This window comes from Macaca thibetana, chromosome 9, assembly GCF_024542745.1.
Source record: "Macaca thibetana thibetana isolate TM-01 chromosome 9, ASM2454274v1, whole genome shotgun sequence".
NCBI classification, from domain to species: Eukaryota; Metazoa; Chordata; class Mammalia; order Primates; family Cercopithecidae; genus Macaca; species Macaca thibetana.
Window position 1 is genome coordinate 118,930,809 of NC_065586.1, and position 25,722 is coordinate 118,956,530.

General features: G+C 41.0%; 1 protein-coding gene across 5 annotated transcripts; it reads right to left on the minus strand.

Moving 5' to 3' along the window:
* Positions 1–50: 50 nt before the first annotated feature.
* Positions 51–25,718, minus strand: FAM24B (family with sequence similarity 24 member B). 5 transcript variants are annotated; one of them, XM_050803161.1, is made up of 4 exons: positions 25,559–25,718; positions 7,961–8,143; positions 1,391–1,517; positions 51–400 (listed from the first exon to the last, which is right to left on the minus strand). In XM_050803161.1, exons 3-4 carry the CDS (start codon positions 1,480–1,482, stop codon positions 208–210), a joined length of 285 nt encoding a protein of 94 aa, XP_050659118.1. In that variant the 5' UTR covers positions 1,483–1,517; positions 7,961–8,143; positions 25,559–25,718; the 3' UTR covers positions 51–207. The 5 variants fall into 5 exon arrangements, 3 of the variants coding, with proteins under 3 accessions (XP_050659118.1, XP_050659119.1, XP_050659117.1); XM_050803162.1 differs by lacking the exon at positions 25,559–25,718 and adding an exon at positions 9,999–10,127; XM_050803160.1 differs by lacking the exons at positions 7,961–8,143; positions 25,559–25,718 and adding an exon at positions 2,196–2,385.
* Between the last annotated feature and the right edge of the window lie 4 nt (positions 25,719–25,722).

Sequence of the window (25,722 nt, forward strand, 5' to 3'; positions counted from 1 at the left end):
ACAAAGAATGTTTATAATTAATAATCAAAAAATATTGGCGGCAAAGAGGATTATTTTTAATAGTGTACATTTATTCAAAAGTATATAAAACAACACTGTAAATTATATAATCTCACATAAAAACTCTAGAACTTGATTTGAATAACAAAACAATCTACTAAGAAAGAAATATTGCTCATGAAGATTTTTGTGCCCACCTTTCCCAAGTCAGAGGCCCTCATTTATGTCACAACAGCAGGGTGGCAGGGCATCAAAACTGGCATACATTCTACATCCTTCACAGCACTGCAGGGCAGGACAAGACTCCATGGCAATGGTTTTGGCCTGGCTGTTCTTGGCCCACCACACCTTGTCTGGGTTGTGATTTTTTACAGCCACAGCCTCAGGGTCCTTTGCAGCTCTTGAGAAAAGACACACACAAAGCATAGGCTTAGAATTTTTCTTCTCAGTCCTTTTGTTAGAACTGTTGGGGGTATTGGAAGTTTAGTGCTGAAGCCAGTGAAACATTAACACCAGTCCTACATTAAGGCTCTCTCCCCTGTCCCAAGTTCCTCTCCAATCCTTTCCTCTCCTATGATTGCTATAAACGTAAACTGAGGTTACAAAAGTAAGGGTGAGTGAATTCGCAAGCAAGGTCACCCAGCTGGTCACTGCAGGCCCCCGAGATGCAGGAATGATGGGAAGGTGCTGCATTCAGCTGTGTCCTGGGCTCCGGGATGTGCCATTGTGAACTCCTTAGAATGGGGACACAATTGCATCTGACAACCAATCTTTCTGGTACTTAAAGGGTCTTCTCCCCAAAAATGCAATCTTCTCTTATCTGATCTACCCTCCCTTGTCCACTGTCCCCCAGGTTTTTCACACAGGTCAGCTGTCCCTGAGATCTAGAGCCCCAGTCATTTTCCCCAAGGCCACCAGAAACAAATGGAGGAATACCCTGAGAGCTCCCAACTCAGGCAAGAAGAGATCAATCCAGCCCGTCCTCCACATGAGTACAGGGCAGAGCTCATTCACGCAGTCTCCCCAACAGAATCTGCAGCCTGCAGTGCCCAGGACAGAGGAAGGCTTGGCCAAGGTGCTGAATTAAACACCTGATGGTAAACTTAGTGAGATCCAGTGACAGCCAAGCAGTGCTGACACTCACAGGCCCAAGCTGAGAACATTCTAACCACCCCATCCAGAAAGAAAAAATATAGCTAGACTCAGCTGTCTTTTTGCCTTTACAAAGCTGCCTGTTCTTCTTGACCTCACCCAGGGGTATGGCCACAGCAGCAAGGAATGACCTTGCTCCAACAGGGAGCCCGGGTATCCCATTAAGGGAGTGTTATCTATCCCCTTTTCTCCATGTGACTCACTTTAGTGCATTGTTTATTTTGAACATGTGACTCACTTTAGTGCGTTGTATATTTTGAAGTAAAGACAGAGCACGACAACTATCAGCAGGAGCAAGGCTGCCAGGATACCACCAGCAATGACAAGCATAATCACTGTACGGAGGTCAAAAGACTTCGATGTACCTAGGCAGAGAAGTACAAGCAAGCACTGAGCCCACGTGGCCTCCCTCCCCACACAACCACCAAGCAATGTCAATGTCAGGGGAGGAGGAAGAAACCCCAAACACAGATCCTTATGTGTGTAAAACACAAATGTCTTCCCAGGGCAGTCTAGGATCCCAAGCTGGCCCAGAGATGGAAAAAAAGAAAAAAAAAAAGTCCATTTGTCAATGAAAAGGAATGGAAATGCAAAGTCCAGAGAGAAGGCTATCAGAAGGACAAACAGTGGGAAGAATCGTTCCCTTTCACAGGTGTGATGTGCAGCTGGCAACAACAAGCAGGCCTGCAGTGGAGCTGATGGCATCACTCCCCAGCGTCTGCGCCTCCTGAGCTATACTCATTTTCAGAGTCAGAAATGACCCCTCACTGGATGTCAGGCTCAAAGCTCTTCTGTGGAAATGACTGTTTTCAAATGTTACTGTCCCAACAATACTGAGAATATGCAAATCCATTTTGTAAATGATGCATATTTTAGGAAAAGAACTTTACAATTCTTCCTCTGACAACTGACATTTTTCCTCCTAAATCTTAAATTCTCCCAAGAAATCCATTTGAGATAAAAAATTAGTTTAACTTTCTGAAACTGGGAAAAAGTGAGCCAGAGGAGAAGAATAAACAATCTGACTGCCAAAGCATACTTACCACCTTTTAACTCTTCATGGCTGGGTGAAAGCCAACAGTAAAAAAAAATTACAATCAAAGTAAACTTTAGGGAACGGGACATCTTATCAGGAATTTCTCAAACTTTTAATTTGAGAAAGAAAATTCTAATGATTAACATCCAAAGTTGAAGACCTCGCTTTTAGAAGCAGTCTTCCAGTAGAGCTAGCAGAATGGATATCCACAATCTAGTTCCAACTTCTGTGCCAATCAGGACACAGGCTGTGTGACATCAACACTCTGGACACCAGCTCTCTTTCATGGAGTTCTGAATTCCATTCCACTTCCAGATATATTTTAGCACCAATGGAAGTAGATATGTCTAAATACTCTCTTAAGCCATGTAATATTCAATCTCCCCTTTTCAGGCTTTGTTTCCATCAGAGAAAAGTTTTAGTTAAGAGTCTGATTCCCAGAGATGCCACGTTATATTATTTTAAATGTCCACTTTTCCAAAAAGCCTATAAGAAAGTATGGCCCATAAAGGAGTAGGGGAGCAATAAATAAAAACTTTTTCTAGAAGAAGCCCAGACATTGGCCCTACTAGAAAAGACTTTTAAAGTCTTTTAAATATGTTCAAAGGAATCCATGTCCAAAAAACTAAAGGAAAATATGAAAATAATGTCTCATCATAAAAAATACCAATAAAGATAAAAATTATTAAAAAGAACCAAACAGAAATTATGGCATTGGAAACTACAATGACTGAAATGAAAAATTCACTAGAAGGGCTTAATAGCAGATGTGGATTGACAGAAGAAAGAATCAGTGAACTTGAATATAGTTGAGATTATCCAAACTGCAATACAGAAAGAAAAATAAATGGGTAAAAATGAACACAGGACTTCCGGTTTCTGTGCCAGCATGTGAAGGGCTTAGGAGTCATCATTCCCATATTCACAAGTAAAAAGCTGAATAAACTGACTGAAGAATCAACAACTCTTAAGTCAACCAGAAAACTGGTCACAGGGCAAACAGCCACCACCAAAACTAAAGAGAGAGGTGAATACAGAGAATCTCAGCTTAGGAGCAGAAGCCATTGCCAGAGCCAGCAACTAGTAAGAACACTTACATGGTAACTGATGTCTTCCTGGATGATGAATAGGGACTAGCATAATATTTTAAAACTCCTGAGGGCCAAATTTTGTTTTGTTTTTTGTTTTGTTTTGTTGGGTTGTGGCTCCCTTTCATGAGTCATATCTCCAGGAGTATTGCAGGAAGTCAGGGACCCCGAATGGAGGAATGAGCTGAATCCATGACAGACGAACATAAATTGTGAAGATTTCATGGACATTTATTAGTTCCCCAAATTAATACTTTTATAATTTCTTACACCTGTCTTTACTACCATCTCTGAACATAAATTGTGAAGATTTCATGGACACTTATCACTTCCCCAATCAACACCCTTGTGATTTCCCATGCCTGTCTTTACTTTAATCTCTTAATCCCATCATCTTCGTAAGCTGAGGAGGATGTATGTCACCTCAGGACCCTGTGATGATTGCGTTAACTGCACAAATTGTTTGTAGAGCATGTGTGCTTGATCAATATGAAATCTGGGCACCTTGGAAAAAGAACAGGATAACAGCAATGTTCAGGGAACAAGAGAGATAACCTTAAAATCTAACTGCTAGTGAGCTGGGCGGAACAGAGCCATATTTCTCTTCTTTCAAAAGCAAATAGAAATATCGCTGAATTCTTTTTCTCAGCAAGGAACATCCCTGAGAAAGAGAATGGCCCCTGAGGGTAGGCCTCTGAAATGGCTGCTTTGGGGGTGGCTGTCTTTTATGGTCAAAGGAGAAGGGATGAAATAAGCCATGGTCTCCTGTAGTGCTCCCAGGCTTATTAGGATGAGGAAATTCCCGCCTAATAAATTTTGGTCAGACTGGTTGTCTGCTCTCAAACCCTGTCTCCTGGTAAGATGTTATCAAGACAATGTGTACCCGAAACTTCATTAGCAATTTTAATTTTGCCCCATCCTGTAGTCTTGTGATCTTGCCCTGCCTCCATTTGCTCTGTGATATTTTATTACCTTGTGAAGCACGTGATCTCTGTGACCCATATCCTATTCGTGCACTCCCTCCCTTTTTGAAAATCGCCAATAAAAACTTGCTGGTTTTACCGCTTGGGGAGCATCACGGAACCTGCTGACATGTGATGTCTCTCCCGGACACCCAGCTTTAAAATTTCTCTCTCGTACTCTTTCCCTTTATTTCTCAGACCAGCTGACACTTACGGAAATAGAAAAGAACCCACGTTGAATATCGGGGCTGGAGTTTCCCCCAATACAGGAGCTCACCTGGTTCTTATAATGAAGACTACAGGAAAATCCCTTTATATTTTAGTCTCCACTGACACTGCAGTGGAGTTGGCCTTATTACCACTATGAGATAATAAAAGTCATGAAATTTCACCAGGCCTCCTCTGGTGCCACCCCAGAAGTTAAGTGGAAAGTTGTCTCATTACCTACTGGGTCAGAGAAGAAATCCAGACTCCCCAAGGGGTCTCCACTGATACCACAGGGGTCAGAGTTGAGTCTCTGCTCTTTATTCATCCTTCTCTGACACCACCCTGGTGGAGGGGTGCTTTGGGATACTTCTTTACTGCTTGGTAATAGTAGACTTCTAAGCTCTCTACTCAGTCTTTGCTGGTGGAGTTGGGATAAGGCCATAGTTTTTTCTACGGTGTTTGCCTAGAATGCAGAAGTTATTGTCTAAAAGTTTTCTCTCTTGTTGAATTGCCCATTTCCTGGTCTTTTGGCCAGAAAAACTAGTTTCTTGTTGGGGCTCTTTTGTCTGAACCCATTGGTGTTTCCAAGTTGCTCAATTCTTCAGCTCCAAGTTTAGGAATCTGAGACAAAAAACAAAACTTACGGAACTCACTGCCATGCTATTACTTTGATCCCAAGGTCCCTAGCTAGCCTTCCTTCTTCTCTCCACCTATTCAAGCCTTATGTTTGTTTTCTATATAATATCCATGGATTTTAGTTGTACTTAGGAAGAATAAAAGTATCTCTTCCCCTAATATGTGAAATTTTTAAATCAGTCCTCTACTTAAAAGCCACAGCCTCTGCACCAACCCTACACTTGCTCAATCCTGAAAATGAGTGTCTCCTTAAATTGTGTACCCTGGGCCCTTCGCATGTGTTATCCAGCCCATATCTCCACATAACATCTTTCCAGCCTCATCTCCCTCTGTGTTACCCCACACCCCATGTATTTTCATGCCTCTGACCTGGTTAGATGGCCCTCCCTGTCCCTCACCTCCTCTATCTGCTGAAATACCATCCCGCAAGACTTCAATAAAATGCCACGTTCTTATAAAACCTTCAGTGATTTCCGTCTTTCTCCCTCTCGTGTTAATTGTCCTCTCCCTATGTATCCATGCCCTTTGTTTGTGCCTATATGGAAATTTGAATTGTTGACTAGGTGTAGTGGTTCATGCCTGTAATCCCAGCACTTTGGGAGGGTGGGGCAAGAGGACTGGATTGAGCCCAGGAGTTTGAGATCAGCCTTGGCAATATGGTGAGACCCTATCTCTACAGAAAATTTTAAAAATGAAAATGAAAATAAATTAGCCAGGTGTGGTAGCAGATGTCTGTAGTCCCTACTTGGGTTCAGAGGGATATAACCCTAAATAAGCTTAGTTATCATTAAGGAGCTAGGGCCTGTGGACCCTCACCATGGGGGTGACTACTTCATCTCTCGGTTTCCTTCTACTTCTGTGGTTACTTGATTGCTGTTTGATAGTCTGTGGGCTTGTGCATTTAAAGTTTGCTTTTTCAAGGTGTTTGTGAGCTCCATGAGGGCAGGAGCTCTGCAACCCTAGGTATCAGAGAACCTGCAACCTATTAGGTGCTGGCACATGTTATGATCATTGACTGAAATCTGAATCTTGTCAATCTGGCACTCATCACTTTCTCCAACTGAACCTCTAAATTTAGACAGTGCAGTGACTCAGACATAGCAGTTAAACCCTGACTAATATTATTTCATTGATTAAAAAGAATGCATACTTTCTACATTGCTTATAAGTCACCAACATTTAACTACTTCCAATGTGTTTTAGTAATATCTTTCTGAGTTGTAATGAAGACAACCAGGTGGCAATAACTAAAACCTCTGTTTGAAAGATGAGGAAACCTGGCCGGGCGCGGTGGCTCAAGCCTGTAATCCCAGCACTTTGGGAGGCCGAGACGGGCGGATCATGAGGTCAGGAGATCGAGACCATCCTGGCTAACACGGTGAAACCCCGTCTCTACTAAAAATACAAGAAAATTAGCCGGGCGAGGTGGCGGGCGCCTGTAGTCCCAGCTACTCGGGAGGCTGAGGCAGGAGAATGGCGTGAACCCGGGGGAGCGGAGCTTGCAGTGAGCCGAGATCGCACCACTGCACTCCAGCCTGGGGCACAGAGCAAGACTCCGCGTCAAAAAAAAAAAAAAAAAAAAAAAAAGAAAGAAAGATGAGGAAACCTAAGCTCAGAGAGTGGAAGTGACTCCCTTGGGTCACACAGCAAGTAACTGGCAGCAAAGAAACTAGGACCTGGTTCTATAATCCTTCCCTCCATCTCCTGCTTCCCAAGTCCAATGCTCTTCCACCCCCAGCCTTCCTGAACCTTCTGAAATGATGTGTTGTTCCCCATTCCCAGTCCCCCTAACTCTATTATTCAAAGGCTGTGATTTTGGCTGTCAGCTGAAAGATCTGCAAATAAATCTAGCTGCATTTTATCTAAGGAAGGGGCTGATTTTTGTGTTGATGTTTTCATTCAAAGCAATATCTCACTGATGATTCACATGTGGTGACTACTCAAGAGTACTGAGAGGAACGGGGCCATGTGTTCCAGACGGCAAAAGGTAGGCAGCAACTGTGCTCAGAATCAGTGAGTTCAACTTTGCAAAATGCAATTCCTGATACAGGGGCTGGCCTTTTCTCTATGGAAATTCTCTGTAATTCATATCCACAAGGACTTTTACCCAAGTCAGTTATTTGCAAACTGCCCATCCTGTGACTAACACCTGAGTCAAATGGTTGCAAACGCCCTGAAGCATGCTAAATTGCATCTCTGGAGACAGAAGCATCCTGGATCCAAAACTACATAAGCCTGTGAGCTCCCTACTTGACCCAGTTCCCATCTCTGTGCCTCCTCCACAGCTCTTTCTGCTCTGCTCCCGGAAAACTCTTTACCTTCAGACTCTTGGTGCAGATGGGGACCTTGCTATGGCACTGGCAACTGCCATGAAAAGAGCTGGGTTTTGTCCCAGAGCGAGGATCTCCTTAACTGAATCCTTTATTCTCAGAGAAATAAAAATTGTGGTGAACAACATGCAATCAGATTTTATGAACTGCCAAGGTTTGAAGATAGTTTCTGTGTCTTTGTAAAATCTAAATGGCACATTTTACTATATGTCCCAGAACCAGATTACACCTCTCTTCCCATCTCCCATATTCTCATCCAATCATTCCTTCCAAAACTTTATGACTGTAAAATCAGTTTTAAAAGAACCAAAGAGAAAAAACTGCAAACTTAGTGATGGATTAGCATGTTCTACCTTATCAGTGCCTGTCTAGGTGATCCATGCAGATCCCCGAGAGGTGCAGGTATGACAAGGAAGGTCACAATCTGCCATGCACTGCGCTCTGGGATCTGCCGTCTAACTCGCAGGCTTAAATTCCACAAAATGTGACAAGACTGAGTCTGTCAAACCAGCTTCTCATTTCTTGGGAGGCATTCTTCTCCATACTCACATGATTCAAGAGAAGTAACAGTTCATCTTATTTCACCTGCATACATAATGGCTCCTCTGCTCCAGGAAGGGCAAGAAACATTTCAAAAAGAGCTCCAACTTCATCATGGGTCAGACATCCTCTTGTCAGGCATCCTCCAGGGTCTTCCAAGTGCAGCTTCCCATCTCACCATCTCTTAGGCAACTGGAGAAGGGAAAAGAGAACAGCTCAAGAACTCTGTAGCTCAGCAAAGGGGAGATCATTCAGCTTGTCAGTTTTTTCAGTCTATAGTGCCTCAGACAGAGGGAGAGCTCAGCTAACATGCTGAGTTAAACACCCAATAGGAAACTCAATTATTTAAAGTGACACCAAGGCAGTGCTGACACACAGAGCCACCAGGCTGAGAACATTTTATTTACAAGCTCACAGCCCCAAGCCAGAAGGTAAAAAAAGCCAAGAGTGTACACAAACATGCCTTTGCCTTTCAACCTCTCCTGCTGTTCTTGACCTGAACCATATGTGGCTGCCACAGCAAGGAATGCCTCTGCGGAAGCAGAGAGTGTCCAGGTATCCCATTTGAAGGGATGTCCCTCATTGTTAAGTGACTCACATCTTTGCCATGGCACATTAGAAAGGGACACAATCAGCACAGGGGCAGTAACCAGGACGAGACCAAAACCAACTATAATCTCTGTCCCAAGACCAGCAGTCTCAACGTTTATATGGATAGACACCCAACTTGTGGTGGCTTACTTTGTGAAAAGCCAAATATCCTCTATGAGGAGCTAAGCAGGCAGTGCCAACGATGTTCCCTGTGTAGCAAACAAGCAACCTCTCCTGCTGTTCTTGACCTGAACCATCTGTGGCTGCTGCTGCAAGGAATGACCCTGCTGAAGCAGAGTGTCAGCGTGGGGAGTCAGCAGTGCCTGCCTTCAAGGGGTCAGCCTAGGGGAGGTCCATAAAGCCCTGATTCTGCAGCTCAATCCCAACAAGAACGGCCTTTCACACTGGAAAGACCAGACAGCAAAAGTATCTGAATATCTTTCCCACTTCCAGTGTGTTGAGGCCTCAGTCTCAGTCTAGCCATGCTGGGGAGTCTCCAGGGGTCTCTCCTTCTTTCCCTGGGCCTAAATCAGGACTGCAGAAGCATTCTTACTGGCCCCAAAGGTTCCTTCTCCAGCTCCCTCTCCCCTGGACAGACCCACTGCATGTTGCAAAGAGATGTAGACAGTGATTACAGATCGATCTTCATTTCACCTGGACTGAGAAAAATCACCCTGGGTTACTGCTGCTTCCCTCAGCCACTATACCCCTCCCTCCACTTCCCACCTCTAAACACCAGTGGTCTCATGATGTCCCTAAGCTGCCAGCCCCCAGAGCCAGGCCCAGTCCTGCATTTACATTTCACTGGATGGACACAAACAGAATTTGGTTGCTTGTGACTGTAGGAATGAGGTTCCTATTTCTTGCTGGCTGATGGCCCAAAGCCACTCTTAGCTCCTACAGGCCACCACTCACAGGCCCTCTCACTCCAAGGCAGTTTACTTCTCCTTCCAGGCTGGGAGGAAAGCCTCTCTCTGATGCTCTGTCTCTGATGCTCCACCCACCTTCTGTAAAAGGGCTCACCTAATAAGGTCAGATCTACCCAGATAATCTCTATTTTGATTAGCTCAAAGTCAGCTGATTAGTAACCTAGACACAAGAGTGACATTCCATCATATTCCCTGGTCCAGCCTACCCTTTAGGGGATAGGAATATACAGGATATCTGCATGGGGGAGCTGGAACCTTGGGGGTCATCAGAGAACTTTGCCTACCATGAGGCTACTATGCTGCCACTTATAAAAGGGAACCATTTTGGTCCAAAACATGAAGTCAACGAGCTTTGCTGCAATTGAATTTTCACGATTCTTTCTTGCTATTACATAAGTCAGTCTTCAAAGCAATAAATATTGAATTGCTATCTAATCCATTTACACTTCACAACTGGTCATTTCTCTTACTACATTTAAATAAGTTTATAAAACTCAAATTATCAGTACAACACTGGGAACCTTTACCTCTGCTCTACAAAGGCAGTTTTGCTGTACTTGTGTATTTATGGTACTTAAGTATCCGTCTCCTTGTATTTCTCTAGTTTTGTCATGTTCTCCAAAGCACTCATCATTCAGACTTGCCTCCAGTCAAGTTTTGAGGCCTTAATAACAAAAACAATGTTATAAGCTCTTGAGGAAGTACAGACCCTTCAAACTCACATATCTAGGCCTTAAACTGTCAAACTGAAGCTTGAAAAAGGAACAAAAGAAAACATTATCAGTTTACTTTTATGTCCCCCAAATGGGCTGGAAGTGCATGTCAGTGCCTGCTGACCAGCTGACAACTACTCAGGCACTGGCAAGGCTGGCTCTGAATGCTCAGGATGGCTCCACTGTGCCCCTGCGCATCCCTCCCCATGCACACCTGTGCCCACAGCAGATTACTCCTCCTGCATTCTTGAATGTGCACCTTTGGGTCCTGAAGCAGGAAAGTTCTAGGAACTGGGGGAAGATCACAGAGTGGTTACCCGGGTAGCCCTTACTGTCTGTGGGGCACACAGAGCCCTTGAATCCTTCTAAACATGGTGTCCTCGGTACCAGCGAGAAGTTCCCCTTGGGCTGGTGCTCCCCAGAGACTACAGAGGGAGTGTACTAAGGCTTCAGGGCACCCCACCTTCCCTGGCAGTTATGCAACAGACTTCTGTGAGCAAAATCTGAACATGGTTCCTCTAGGGATCTGGCAATATATTAAATTTCCTTAGGAAAGATGCTTTTTTCTTCCTGCAGACGTCAGGTTTCCATCAGCAGTTCCTCTTCCAGGACTCAGGACTAGGCTCCCACAGAATTGGCCATCCTTGGTCTCTCTGCATTTTTCGTATGAAAGTGGATAGCACACATACGACAAGGCAGGACCTGACTGATTCTCCTAGTAAAGATACAGTAATCCACTTCTTGACTCAGGCGGTTTAGTACTCAGACACCAAAAGAGAGATTAGCCAAAGACGTCCCAATCCCTGTTCCACACTCCAAATAGGATGACACCAAACAAAACAGGTTGGATGACTGTGATGTGAGTTGTGGAATAATTTGTTGCTAAGGAGCCAATTATAGACTGAAGCTAAGTGGTTTAATATTCTGAAGCTGTATTCTCATGGAAGCATGGCAGAAAGCTTTATACCTTATCAGAACAGAGGCAGCCATTAGGAACTGACTTTTGAAAGCCTCCCAGAGGAGAGAAGATGGTGAGTGAGAGATGGCCTTGTAGCAGCTCCTTACAAGCCTCTCAAATCCTTCTTGATCCTGGAGGATCAAAGGCATTCCACCAAGCTTCAGATTAACTAGGGTTCAGGCCTCGTCTTGCATGGCCAGAAGGGTGGAAAGGTGCAAGGTTGCCAGGGTGCAATGGCAGAGCCATTCCCTTACATACTCTTATACCAACTGTCATAGGTCAGGAACCTGGAAAACAGACTGACACAGAGGCTTGTGTACAGGAGGCTCTCTGGGGAGTGTATACAAAATCCACCCCTGTGAGGGGTGAGGGAAGCAGGACTGAAGAGTCAATGAACTATGAAGCAGCTGCAATAAAAGGTTCTCACCAATTCTCCAAGACTTTAAGGCTAGGCTGGCCCTTCCAAGATGCCCCATTGAGGCAGTGTGCTCAGACCTTTATATGCCTATATCAACTAGTCACTGGATGAGGAGTTGTTCAAGGACGGTCTGTGAAGTTGTTCAAGACAACTGTCTTGAATTCCTGGAGAGCAGTGGCACGGAGAGCCATCAGCTGCCAACACTCCCGGCAGTTTGTATTTTGTCTGGGCACAGCCCCTTCCACCCAAAATTTTGATCTGACTTTTTTTTTAACTTGTGCACAGTAAAGTTTGCTCTTTGTGATGTATAGTAGTATGGGTTTTAGACAAATGCACGGAATCAGGTATTTGTCCACAATTGTACCATAAAGAACAGTTCCATCACCTTAAAAAGTTCCCTTCTGTGGCCCCTACAGTCAACTTCTCCCCTATATGCCACCACTTGGCAACCACGGATCAATTTTCCATCCTTTTGTTTTGGGTTTGCAGATTGTCATATAAACTAAATCATATTATACTTAGCCTTTTGGACCTGGTGTTGTGCACTTAGGAAAATGCATTTAATATTTGTATATCAATAGTTTCTTTTTATGGTGAAGTAATATTCTGCTGTTTGAATGGACCACAGTTTATCCATTCACACATTGAAGGACATGTGGATTTATTTCCAGGTTTTGACAAGTATAAAAAAGCTGCTATAATACATTCCCATACCAGTTTTTGTGTGAATGTAAGTTTTCAGTTCATTTGGTAAATACTTAAGGGTAGAACTGCTGGGTTGTGTATTCAGTGTATGTCTGACTTTATAAAAAACTGCCAAACTGTTTTATAGAGTAGGTGTATCATTTTTCATTCTCACTAGCAATGAAATTGAATTCTAGCCGCTATGTTTACTCTTCAGCATTTGATAATGTCAGAGGATTTTTTGTTTGCTTGCTTGTCATTCTAACACATCTGAAGTGGTATCTGGCTGTTATTATTTGATTTATTTAATTACTAATAATTTTGAGCATCTTTTCATATGCTTATTTGCCATCCATATGCTTATTGGTAGATACCTTCCTTGATAAAGTATCTTTTTAGCTCTTTTGCTTATTTCTTGAAATTAGGTATTTACTTTATTATTCAGTTTTTAGAGTTTCTTCTTTAATATAATCTGGATATAAGTCCTTTATGAAATACGTGATTTGCAAATACTTTCTCCTAGTCTATGGCTTTTCTTTTTGTTCTTTTAAGTGTGTCTTCAATAAAGCAAGTTTTTAATTAGATAAACTCCAATATATCCTTTTATTCACAGATTATATTTTTGTTGTCATATCTAAAATGTCATTGCCAAACCCACTGTCATACAGATTTTCTATTTTCTTCTATATGTTTTATAGTTTTATATTTTACATTTCGGTCTACAATTCATACTGCTTTAGTTTTTGTAAATGAGGTATATGTTGAGGTTCATTTTTTGGCACATGGACATCCAATTGGTTCATAAATACTTTGCCTTTGAAAATTTTTCAAAAATCATCTTGTTTTTGTGGATCTATTTCTGGGCTCTCCATTCTGTTCCACCAATCTGTGTCAAACTGCATTGGTCACTGTAGCTTCAAAATAAGTCTTAATATTAATAGTGTGAGTCCTTAAACTTTGTTATTTTTCAGTTTGTTTTGGCTATTCTAATTCCTTTGCCTCTTCGTATACATTTTAGAATCAACTTGTAGCTATCTACAACAACTTTCTACATTGAATCTGTAGACCAAATTGGGGAGAATTGACATCTTAACAGTGGATTTTCCTATCCACAAACATGGACTATCACCACTTATTTAGATATTCTTTGATTAATTTCCATCAATGTTTTATAATACTCAGAATACAGATCCTACACAAAGTTTATTAGATTTATACCTAAATGCTTCTTTAACTTTTAGTGCTATTGTAAACAGTATTATTTTCAAGTTTCAAATTCTAATTGTTCATTGCTGGTATACAGGAGCAGTGAATTTTTATACATTGACTTCATTGCTGAGCTCACATTCTGAGCCACTGGACATTCTTTGAAAACTAGTCAGCCGTATCATCTTTCTGCTCTAACAGTACCCATTGATCTTAGAGTAAAATCCAAACTCCTTATCTGACCTACACAGACCTTCATAATCTGACCATTTACCTGCCTCTCTTTCCTGTCACCTCCTCCCATCTTGCTTCCTTTCACTGACATTCAAGCCACACTGGCCCTCCTCCCCTTATTGTGTAGACATGCCCAGTTGCTTCCTGCCTCAAGGCCTTAACCCTTGTCTGCTTCTTTGCCTAACATGCACCAAACCCTCCCCAAGGCCATGTCACACCTGAGTGCATTCCTCTTTATGTCTTTGCTAAAATTTCCCCTTCTCAAAATGGCATTCCTTGGCCATATTATTGAACCCCCACCTACAAGACACCCTCTATCTCATCACCTTATTTAATTAGATTCTAAAGAGCAATGACAATTTAACTTTGGTTTATTTACCATGTGTCTCCCATATTTAGAATATAAATGCCATGACAGCAGGGACCGTCTCTCATGTTCATTTCAATATTCATATTCCTTAGAATAAGACTCAGTAAGTATAAGCATTTTAGAAATCTGGAGGAGAAAGAAGAGAAAAAAGAAAAGTAAATACATGAAGTTATTAACAGTGATTGTCTATAAGTGGTTGGGATTGTGACATTTTATTATTTTTATTTTCAGTGTATTTCTTATTTTTCTAAAAAAACATGTACTGTTCTTCAAATGAGTTATTTTTAACTAAAAATAAATGAATAAAAGGCCTTTGTTTTTAGGGACTTTTCAGCCAATAATAAGCAAAATGATTGTTGCATTATATATGGAGATTATAAAGAATAAGTCAGGTTTCATTACAAACTGGGTTTTTTTTTTTAACACAAATGCAAATAAGAATTCTTCTAGTATAACAATGTTCCTTCTGCTTTATATTTTCTTTGCTCTTTAAGGACTATACATAGAGACATCATAACTACTTTTCTCTCCAGGTGTCCAAATGGGAGAAACCAACTGCTGATGGTATTTAGCTAAATGACTGTGTAAGAATCACCTGTGGAAGGTATATTCCCACTCATTGTGTGGCCAACTCTTCTTAGTACCAAGTGTGGTCTCTATTAGGCAAATCAAGCTGTAGGGCCAGCCTGGGAGGGGACAGCCTAAAGGAAGCCCATGAAGCATTGAACCTGAGCTCAATTTCAATGAGAACCATTACTGAATAGTGGAAAGACCAGAGACAAAGAACCATCTTTCCCACTTCCATTAAGCCAAGGCATTTGGTCTTATCACCAGGACATGTAGCTTTTTGGCCATGTTAAAGAATCTCTATGGAAAGAATTCAGCTGCTCCTACCTACAGGTAACAGTAACATCCACAATCACAAAGTAATAGCTGACAGTACACTGATTGATGATTTCATGCCTGGCACTAGCTCTTAGATATTTCATTCTCTTAAGAGACCCCATGAGGTAGGTAACACTATTATCATCCCCATTTTATTAATGGAGGCAATAACAAATGGGAAAACATGGACATATGGAGGTTGAGAACTTGTCCAAGGCCATACAGTTAGCAGGGAAAAGGGCCAGGAATTGAACTCAGCAAATCTGGTTGCAGAGGCAGGCTATAAACCACAAGACTAGTGGTTAGCAAACTGTATGTGCATTCGAATCAGCTACAGAGCTTTCAAAAGTCTTTTTAGAACAGTTTTCTGTTTATTTTTAAATTGAGTAGATAGGGCAGAATTCCCATATGGCCCTCTCCCCTGCTCACATATACTGTTATTTTCTTTTATTCAGTCTGTCCTGTTTAGTTCTGTGTTTAATTCCTTAGCGAATACTTCATTTGCACTGATTCACTGAAGTAACAACCTCAAAACTTCATTACCATCCATAGGCATAGCCTCGGATGTTGTTGCCAGGGCTCTTTACCAACATCTCCTAACTGTTTTTCCATTTCCTGGTTTCATTTTCAGGCTGGCCCCCTCCACATACTGGGCCAGTGTCAACTACAAGCCCACATCCTTAAAATCTATGATCTAGAAAGGAGAGAGATAATGTCCTTTTCCAGGGTCCACAAATCCTACAAAAGGAGTTTGGTCTTCCCTGGATCACCTGCCCTTCAATTGTACCAGTCCCTGTGGAAAAAGGGACAAGGGCCCATGATCTTGTTCAGGTCAGGGTCACATGCATTGTCACTGATAACTCCTGCCACAATCACAGTGGATAAGCGGTGAAGCTCATCCCCAAGGGAAAGGGATTCCGAGCCAACTGAAACAACACATGTTCACTGTAGAAAGCAAGAGTGAAAAACATGAAGTTGTTGAAAATGTTTAGCATTACAGTAATTTTATTCTGATCATTTAATACAAGAAAGTCAAATAGGAATTCAAATTTTCAACTTTACTTTTGGTATTGATGAATAATGAAGAACCTTAGCTTCTTCATACTTCCACAGTTCCTTGGAGTTAAAACAATCAGGTATTACATATTTCACTTGCTTTTTTAAAAGTTCTCCTAAAAAGCTGTGAGAATTCTACACCAGCATGGGTCACTGTTGCATAATATCACTGAGGTCTGTTGTGTGTACTACTTTTCACCAGCAAAGGAAAAATGAAGGATTTTTTGAGTAACTTTTGTATACATATTTAGGTACTATACTTTTACTAATAAAAGTAACTTTGACAAGAAAAAACATCTTGTATTACTGTGGTGCATGTTACAATTAATGAGACAATATTAATATATTAACTAAGTTCGGTAATTTATATTCAGTTTTCTCACTCTGTGTGTTGTACAGTCCTACAGGTTTTGACAAATGCATGTATCCACCATTATAGTATCACATACAGATTAATTTTGCCCCCAAAATCCCATGCTTCACTTATTCAACATTACCCTTCTCCCTTCCCCCTGCCAGACCCTGCCAACTGTTCTTTTAATTGTTCCTATAGTTTTGCCTTATCCAGAATGTCACATAGTTGGAACCATATAGTATGTGGCCTTTTAAGGCTAACTTGTTACAACTGGCAATGGTCACTTAAGGTTTCTCCATGTCATTTTGTTACTTGACAGCTCATTTATTTTCATCATGGAATAATATTCTATTATATGAAAATACCAGTTCTTTATTTACCTACTGAAAGACATCTTAGTTGCTTCCAGCTTTTGCCAGTTATGAATAAAGCTACTATACAAGTTCATGTGCAGGTTTTTGTGTACCCACAGATGTTCAGCTCAGCAGGATAAATAACTAGGAGTCCAACTGCTGAGTCATATGTACCATTTAAAATTCCAACCAGCAGTGAATGAGAATTCTTGGTGCTATGCATACCCACCAGCATCATTTGGTATTGTCAGGTTTTGTTTTTTTATTTTAGCCATTCTAATACATACTTGTTAAGTATGATGTTAGCTGTAGGTTGTTTGTACACGTTCTTTATTAACTTGAAGAAGTTCCCATCTATTCCTAGTTTCCTGAGTATTTATTTTATGATGAATGGGTGCTGAATTTTGTCAAATCCTCTTTTCTGCATCTATTGATATGATTTTTTTTCTTTTATTCTTTATGTGATAGGTTGCACTAATTGGTTTTCAATATTGAACGAGAAACATACAAGAATACCTTACACACCTGGAGTAACTCCCACTTGGTGTTGATATATAATACTTTTTTTACTTGTTGGATTCTATTTGATATTTTATTGAGGATTTTTGCATCTGTGTTCATGAGAGGTATTGGTCTGTATGTTTCCATTCTCCTAATGATTTTATTTTGCTTTGGTGTTAGGGTAATGCTGGCCTCATATAATGAATTAGGAAGTGTTTTCTGTGCTTCTATTTTCTGGATAAAACTGCAGAAAATTTGTATTATTTCTGCCACAAATGTTTGGGAAAATTCACAAGTGAACTCATGTGGTCCTGGTGCTTTATTTTTTGGAAGGGTAATTATTAATTTTATTTTTTTACTAGATATAGGCCTATTTAGATTATATATTTCTCCTTTCTAAGTTTGGGCACGTTGTGTCTTTTAAGAAATTTATCCATTTCATCTGTCATCAAATTCAGAGACAGCTGCTTGTATTATTCCTTTTTTACCCTTTTTTTTTTTTTTTTTTTTTTTTTGAGATGGAGTCTCACTCGTCGCCCAGGCTGAAGTGCAGTAGTGCATTCTCGGCTCACTGCAACCTCTGCCTCCCGGGTTCAAGCGATTCTCCTGCCTCAGCCTCCTGAGTAGCTGGGACTATAGACGTGTGTCACCACACCTGACTAGTTTTTTATTTTTAGTAGAGATGGGGTTTCACCATATTGGCCATGCTGGTCTCTTAACTCCTGACCTCAGGGGATCTGCCCAGCTCAGCCTCCCAAAGTGCTGGTATTACAGGCATGAGCCACCACGCCCGACCTCCCTTTTTATCCTTTTAATGCCTGTGGAATCAATACTAATGGTCCCGCTTTCATTTCTAACATTAATAATTTGTATCTTCTTTCTTTTTTAGCCTTCCCAGAGGCTTATCAACTTTATCTATCTTTTCAAAGAACCAGTTTTTTATTTCATTTATTTTTTCTGTCAATTTCATTGATTTTTGCTGATTTTTATTATGTCTTCTCTTCTGCTTGCTTTACGTATACAGGCATACCTTGTTTTACTGTGCTTCACTGTACTGTGCCTCATAGATACTACATGTTTTGCGAACTGAAGATTTCTGGCAATTCTGTATTAAGAAGGTCTATCAGCACCATTTTTCAAACAGCATGTTCTTACTTGTGTCTCTGCTGTAACATTTTGGTAATTCTTACAATATTTCAAACTTTTGCTTTATTATTATATATGTTATAGTGATCTGCGATCAGCAATCTTTGATGTTACTATTGCCATTGTTTTGGTTCACCATAAATCATGACCCTATAACATGGCAGACTTAAACAACAAATTGTGTTCTGAGTATTCCACTGACTGCCATTCCCTCATCTCTCTCCCTCTTCTCAGGCCTCCCTATTCCCTGAGACACAAAAATATCAAAATGATAACAATTAATAACCCTACAATAGTCTCTAAGTGTTCAAATGAAAGGAAGAGTCACATACGTCATACTTTAAATCAAAAGCTAGAAATGATTAAGCTTAGTAAGTAAGGCACGTTGAAAACCCAGATAGGCTGAAAACTAGGCCTCTTGCATGAAACAGTTACCAAGTTGGAATGCAAAGGAAAAGTTCTCAAAGGAAATTAAAAGTGCTACTCCAGTGAACACACAGATAAGAATGCAAAATAGCTTTTTTGCTGATATGAATAAAGTTTTAGTGGTCTGGATAGAAGATCAAACCAGCCACAACATTCCCTTAAGCCAAAACCTAATCCACAGCAATGCCCTAACTCTCTTCAATTCTGTGAAAGCTAAGAAAGGTAAGGAAACTGCATAAGAACAGATTGAATCTAATAGAGGTCAGTTCATGAGATTTAAAAAAATAAACCATCTCCATAACATAAAAGTGCAAGGTGAAACAGGAAGTGTTGATGTAGAAGGTACAGCAAGTTATCCAGAAGCTCTAGCTAGGATAATTCTTGAAGGTGGCCACATTTAACAATGGATTTTCAGTATAGATGAACACAGACTTCTATATGACAAAGATGCCCTTTAGGACTTGCATAGCTAGAGAGGTCAATGCCTGGCTTCAAAGCTGATTCTGACTCAAAAGGCAGGCTGACTTTGTCACTGGGGACTTATATAGCTGATGACTTCAAGTTTAAGCCAACACTCATTTACCATTCTGAAAATCCTAGGACTCTTAAGAATTATGCTAAATCTGCTCTGTCTTTGCTTTATACATGGAACAACTAAACCAGGATGACAACACATTGGTTTACTGAATATTTTAAGCTCCCTGCTTTGACCTCCTGCTCAGAAAAAATGTTTGTTTCAATACATTAGTGCTAACTAATGCCCAAGAGTTTGGATGGCAATTTACAAGGAGATTAATGTTTTCATGTCTACCAATACAACATCCATTCCGCAGCCCATGGATCAAGGAGTAATTTCAACTTTCAAGTCTTATTGTAGAAGAAATACATTTCATAAGGCTTTAGTTGCCATAGATAGCAATTTCTCACAGTATCTCTTAGGTATGCCTATATATTGCTCTTCTCTCTCTCGTTTCTTAAGGTGAAAGCTCACATAATTGATTTTAGATATTCTTTTCCAACATGTACTCAATACTCTCCGTTTCCCTCTAAGCACTGCTCTTCTTGAATTCTACAAATTCTGATGAGTTGTATTTTCACTTTCATTTAGTTTGAAATACTTTTAAATTTCTCTTGAAACTTCTTTGAGCTAAGTGTTATTTTAGAAGCATGTCTGTTAATCTCCAAATATTTTAGGATTTTTCAAGTATTTTTGTTATGAATTTCTAATTAAATACCATTGTGATCTGGGAACATACTTTGTATAATTTCTATTCTTTTTAATTTGTTAAGGGGTGTTTTATAGCCTGGAATATGCTCTATCTTGGTAAATGTTCCAGAAGTGTTTCAGAAAAATGTGTATTCTGCTATTGCTGAAGTGTCCTATTAATATCAATTAGATCCAGTGGACACACGGTACTATTCAGTTCAACTATATTCTTACTGATTTTCTGCATGCTGAAACTGTCAACTACTGATTCAGGGTTGTTGAAGTCTCCAACATTAATAGTGAATTTGTCTATTTCTCTTTGCAGTTCTATCAATTTTTGCTTCACATAGTTGATGCTCTGTTGTTAGGTAGATATACATTAAGGATTTTATTTTGCCTTCATTTATTCCTTCTCTGATGCTCTTCCTTTATGTAGATCCAAGTTCATGACCCTGGATCATTTTCCTTCCCTCTGAAGAACTTATTTTATTGCAACATAGGTTTATCACTGACAAATTCCCTCAGCTTTTGTTTGAGAAAATCTTTAAGTATCCTTCATTTCTGAAAGATAATTCTTGCGGATACATTCTAGGTTGGTGGGGTTTCTCTTTCAACATTGTAAATATTTCACTCCAGTCCCTTCTTGCTTGGTTTCTAATCAGAAATGTAATTCTCATTCTTGTTCCTCTATAGCATGTATTTTTTCCTCTGGCTCCTTTCAGTGACTTTCTCTTTGACTTTGGTTTTCCACATCTTGAATATAATATGCCTAGGTACAGACTAAGCTTGAAAAACCTACGGCCTGCGGGCTGTATATAGCCCTGGATGGCTCTGAATGCAACTCAACACAAATTTGTAAACTTTCTTAAAACAGCATGAGGGTTTTTTTTGCAATTTTTAAGTTCATCAGCCATTGTTAGCATTAGTGCCTTTTATGTGTGGCCCAAGACAATTATTCTTCCAGTGTGGCCCAGGAACACCCCTGGTATAGACCTTTTGGTATTTATCTTGCTTGGTATTCCCTGAGCTTCCTGCTCTAAGAGCGGGTTTGGTGTCATTAATTTTGGATAATTCCCAACCATTATTGTCTCACATATTTCTTCCACTCTTTTCTCTTTCTTCTCCTTCTGGTATTACCATTATACATGTTATTACAAGTTTTGTAACTGTCCAACAGTTCTTGGATGGTCTACTTTTTCATTTTCTATTTTCCTTGCTTTTCAGTTGAAGAAGTTTTTATTAACAGTTCTTCAAGCTCATTTATTCTTTGGCCTGCCCAGTCTCCTGATAAACCCATCAAAGGCATTTATTTGTCACACTGTTTTTTGACTTGTATCATTTCCTTTTAAATCTTCCTTAGCGTTTCCATATCTCTGCTTACATTACCCTTTTACTCTTGCCTGCTATCTGCTTTTCCATTAGAGCCCTTAATATATCAATCATAGCTACCTTAAATTCCCTACTTGAGAATTACAAAATCTGCATCATATGTAAGAATGGTTCTGATATCTCCTTTGTCTCTTGTTCTTTCTTGCCTTTTAGCATGCTTTGTAAATTTTTGTTGAAAGCTAGACATAATATATCTGGAGGAATGTATAGAAACTGAGGTAATCAGGCTACTTGATTCATGTCAATCTGGCTGGAAGTTAGGCTGTGTTTAATGTTTGCTGTAGTCATCGGTGTCAGAAGCTTCAATCTACTATTCTTGCTTTGAGTTTTCACATTGTCATTGTCTTTGGGTTTCCCCCGAAACTCCTTTTAAATAAAATGTAGTCTGATAATAATGGGTCACAGCTGGCACTAGGGAAAGGCAGTCTCCTAATTTAACAAAACCCTGAAACTGGCGATCAACAGCTTGCTGATAAGATCTCAGGAGTTGGGCAAGTGGGTTCAAGCATGTGCACTAAGAGGCAAAATGGCAGAGTTTAACTGGTATATGACCTTCTAAGAACATTTAATGGGTAAGAGATGAATGCTTCAAGTAAGCACGCATACAACTCCAGTGAACACACTACGCATATGGCCCTGCCCTAGTGCTGGCACGCCACTAAGAATGCGGACCGCCCACCTGAGGGAAGAATTAGGCAAGAAGTAATGCCACCCCGGAAGCCTGTCAACATACAAGACCCAAAGTCAAAGGTCCAACCACGCACTTGATCTCTCAAGGCACTTGCTTGGCCTTCTTCCAAGTGTACTTTTACTTGCTTTTGTTCCATTTATAAAGCTTTTAAATAAATTTGTCCTCCTGCCCTAAAACTTGCCTTGGTCTCTCACTCTGCCTTATGACCCTTGATCGAATTCTTTCTTCTGACAAGAATTAAGGTTGCTGCGGCCCCCTGCAGATTCACCACCACTAACAACGGGAAAGCTAGAGGGGGCTGGAGTCTTCTAATTGTCCTTTCCCTAGAACAGATGAGGCTCTGGTAAAGTAGTTTCCCTTGAGAGAAGGCTTTTTTAGGGAAAATGCTGAGGGCAGTTTTCAAAATGGTTACCTTGCCCCCTCCTTCCGCACAAAGCAAGAGGGAGTTTTAATCCAATCCTTGTCCTAAGAATCTGCTGCAGCTCTGAAAGGTAAAACTCCCAAAAGTGTAAGGGCACCATATGAGTGGTCTCCCAGGAGTTTCTAACTCTCAAGCTAATTCACACTCAGTCTCCAGCAAGTCATCAATGACCATTTTAAGTGTTCCTACCATTTACTACCTCATGAGGATTTCTGTTCCTAGCATGCTGATCTCAGTTGTGATTTTCAGCATTTGCCTATCCAGTTTTGGGGTGGCCATTTGCTTTGTGACCTCCATTATCTGATGGATATTTTAAAGGCTGTTAATGTTCCATTTGTTCAGCTTTTTTCTTGTGAGGACAGTTGTGATTGACTTCTAAGCTGTTTACATGTCACAGATGAAACCAGAAGTGTTAAGAAATAGCACACAAAAACAAAAACTTTCTGGAATATTCAATATTTTGAGGGTAAAAGGTCCTGGGACTAAAGTGTTTGATTGCCACTATGCAAAGGAACTCTGTTAGCAACAGTAGATACATATATGATTCTACTCTAAATTCTACAACAAGTTATATGTAATAAATTTCTCTTTAAAACAGTCAAGCAAAAAAATACATTGTGATATTGGTGGAATGATTTCAAAGATATGCTTTATTCTTTATTTCAAGTGAAAAAATAAAAATAAAGCAAAAAATACCATTTGCCATTCATGACAAGAGTAATTTATTACATTAAAATTGAGGTCACCTAGGCACCAGCACAACACCCTGGCTTTGTAACCATTTGAAGAGTTCTTTCTGCCTGCAACACAAAGACCATGGCATTGTAGTAAAGAAAGAGATTAATAGACATGAGGCCAGCCACACCATGAGGGAGACAGATTTAGTACTCAAATCATTCTCATCCAAAGCTTATAGGTTAGGAATTTTTCAGAGACAGTTTGGGGGAAGTGGTGGAGGTCACTAGGCTTGCTGCTGATTAGTTGGGGCAGAGATCAAATCATAAGGGGTGAAGCTGTCCTCTTGCGCATTGAATCACTTCTGGGTGGGGCCGTAGGAATGGTGGGTGTCAGACATGCAAAAAAACCTGAAAAGATATCTCAAAAGGTCAATCTGCAATAGTGGTGTTATCTGCAGGAATAATGGGGGAAGTTGCATATCTTATAACCTTCTGAATAATGACTGATAATAGCTCATGTCTGCACCTTAGCAGGACCCAGGCTCCTCTCCTCCTGCCAGCCTGATGCAAAAGCAGTTGAGTTTGGGGGAAGGCCTATTATAATTTAAACTACAGCCTAAATGTCCCAAAAGCCCAAGAATAATCAAGGAAAGATTAGGGGTGGGTTAGCTCAGACCTCTTTCACTGTCATAATTTTCTCACTAACTTTTGCAGTTTTTTCAGCTTTGAAAATAAGATTGAATTTGCCAGTTTCACCTCTTCCTACTCCTCTCATACTGTGATAGAGTTCCCAAACAACCTCTATTGCTATCTCTATCAATTCCATACAACAAACCTATACTCAATCTCTACTAGGCACAAAACAATTCCTAATTTCAACAACTGTACAGATGATTGGGAAAACAAACGTGAGAATTATTTAGTAAAGCTCCATACCACAAGAGAATTATAGTATCTAAAAACTCTAAGTGTAGCAGAGAGAAATTACTGACAAATTCTCAAACAGTGTGAAAGGCTGTGCTTGGCACTAAATGATGAACAGGATTTTTCTTGCTATCCAAAAGAAGGGGCATTCTAGGTAGAAGGAAAAGCATGTACAAAAGCAGGTGGGTCTAGGAAGCAGGCATAAGCCAAGGATAAAGGGCTTTGTATGTCTGTTAAGAAGTAATGGTGGCCAGGTGCGGTGGCTCACGCTTGTAATCCCAGCATTTTGGGGGGCCAAGGCGGGTGGATCACTTGAAGCCAGGAGTTTGAGACCAGCCTGGTCAACATGGCAAAACCCTGTCTCTCCTAAAAATACAAAAATTATCTGAGCCTGGTGGTGCACGCCTGTAGTCCCAGCTACTCGGGAGGCTGAGGCAGGAGAATCGCTTGAACCCAAGAGGCGTAGGTTGCAGGAGCCGAGATCACACCACTGCACTCCAGCCCGGGTGACAGAGTGAAACTCCATCTCAAAAAAAAGTAATGGTGATGGCGATTCAGTCAGAAAGCATCAAGCACCAGGACAATCGATAAAAGAGTAGAGGGCAGTGCAGAAAATGAAATGCAAGTGAGGAGATAATGGCTATTGACCAGTAAAGAAACTCCTGGAATTGTTCCGATGAAAGCTAGTATTTCAAAACAGAGGCAGAGATGGAGAAAGACAAGACAGTTTTTCTTTAAAAACCAAAAGTAAAACAAGACTGGGTGATATACTGAACATACGAGATTGAAAGAAAGGGGAGATGACAAGATGCTGTAGGTTTTCCGCCTTATTTAAGGAAGTCAAAAATCCAGCTTATAGTATTGATCTTGCTCATGAAGTTTCAGATAGGTAATTCTAAAAAGCCTATTTTCCTTTAGACTGTCCAGTTATGATAACATGTATCAAAGCTAACTTATGACTACAATGGGCAGGGCATAAAGAACAGAAAGGCTGGTGTACACAACTTAGAATGCATCTGGAGTACAAAAGGAAAAAAGAGGCGAGATCCACTTCCTATCCCATGGGGCATCTGGAAAACTCCCTCAGGCGACCGCTCCATCCAGACACCTGGGATCTTTCTCAGCCTTCTGATTTCTGTCACGAGGGCGTCCAGCACAGTCCTGGCAGCGCCGTAGGATCAGGGAGCATCAGCTGAGATGGCAACTGGCAAAGGCCCGTGTGGCCCGGCACCCACCACTAACGCCGTTCAGTATCTACCTCAACTCCCCTCTAACGCGAGAATGTGTGTGAGGGAGGCAGGGAGAGTTCGGAGTAAAATTAACCCGAATCGACAGCGTGTCTGCCGCGCTAGCTGCCACAAATGCTGCAGACCCGACGGAGTGGAGCCAGAAAAGGCCCTGGCGTCCACTCGGGAGAGAACAAGGTCAGGAGTCCGTCCTGCACATCGTGTAGAGCGAAGAGACCACGCCTACCTGACCACAGATGCTCCCCATCCGCCCAGCAACCGTGGTCCATGCTGCCTGCTATTTGTCCACCGCCGGCGTCGAAAAACCACCCTGGTGCCCACGCGCAGTGTACCGCGCCTGCGCATAGTCTCCAGAGGCTGAGCGCGGGTTGCCAGTGCGCATGCTCGGCT

Bases quoted from the DNA above. Each gene is read 5' to 3' on its own strand.
- FAM24B (XM_050803160.1), bottom strand. From the start codon at position 2,277: ATGTCCCGTTCCCTAAAGTTTACTTTGATTGTAATTTTTTTTTACTGT. The intron at 1,518-2,195 runs GTAAGTATGCTT...TTCTCTGCCTAG, and splicing joins CCATGAAGAGTTAAAAGGTG to GTACATCGAAGTCTTTTGAC. The intron at 401-1,390 runs GTGAGTCACATG...TCTTTTCTCAAG, and splicing joins AAAATATACAACGCACTAAA to AGCTGCAAAGGACCCTGAGG.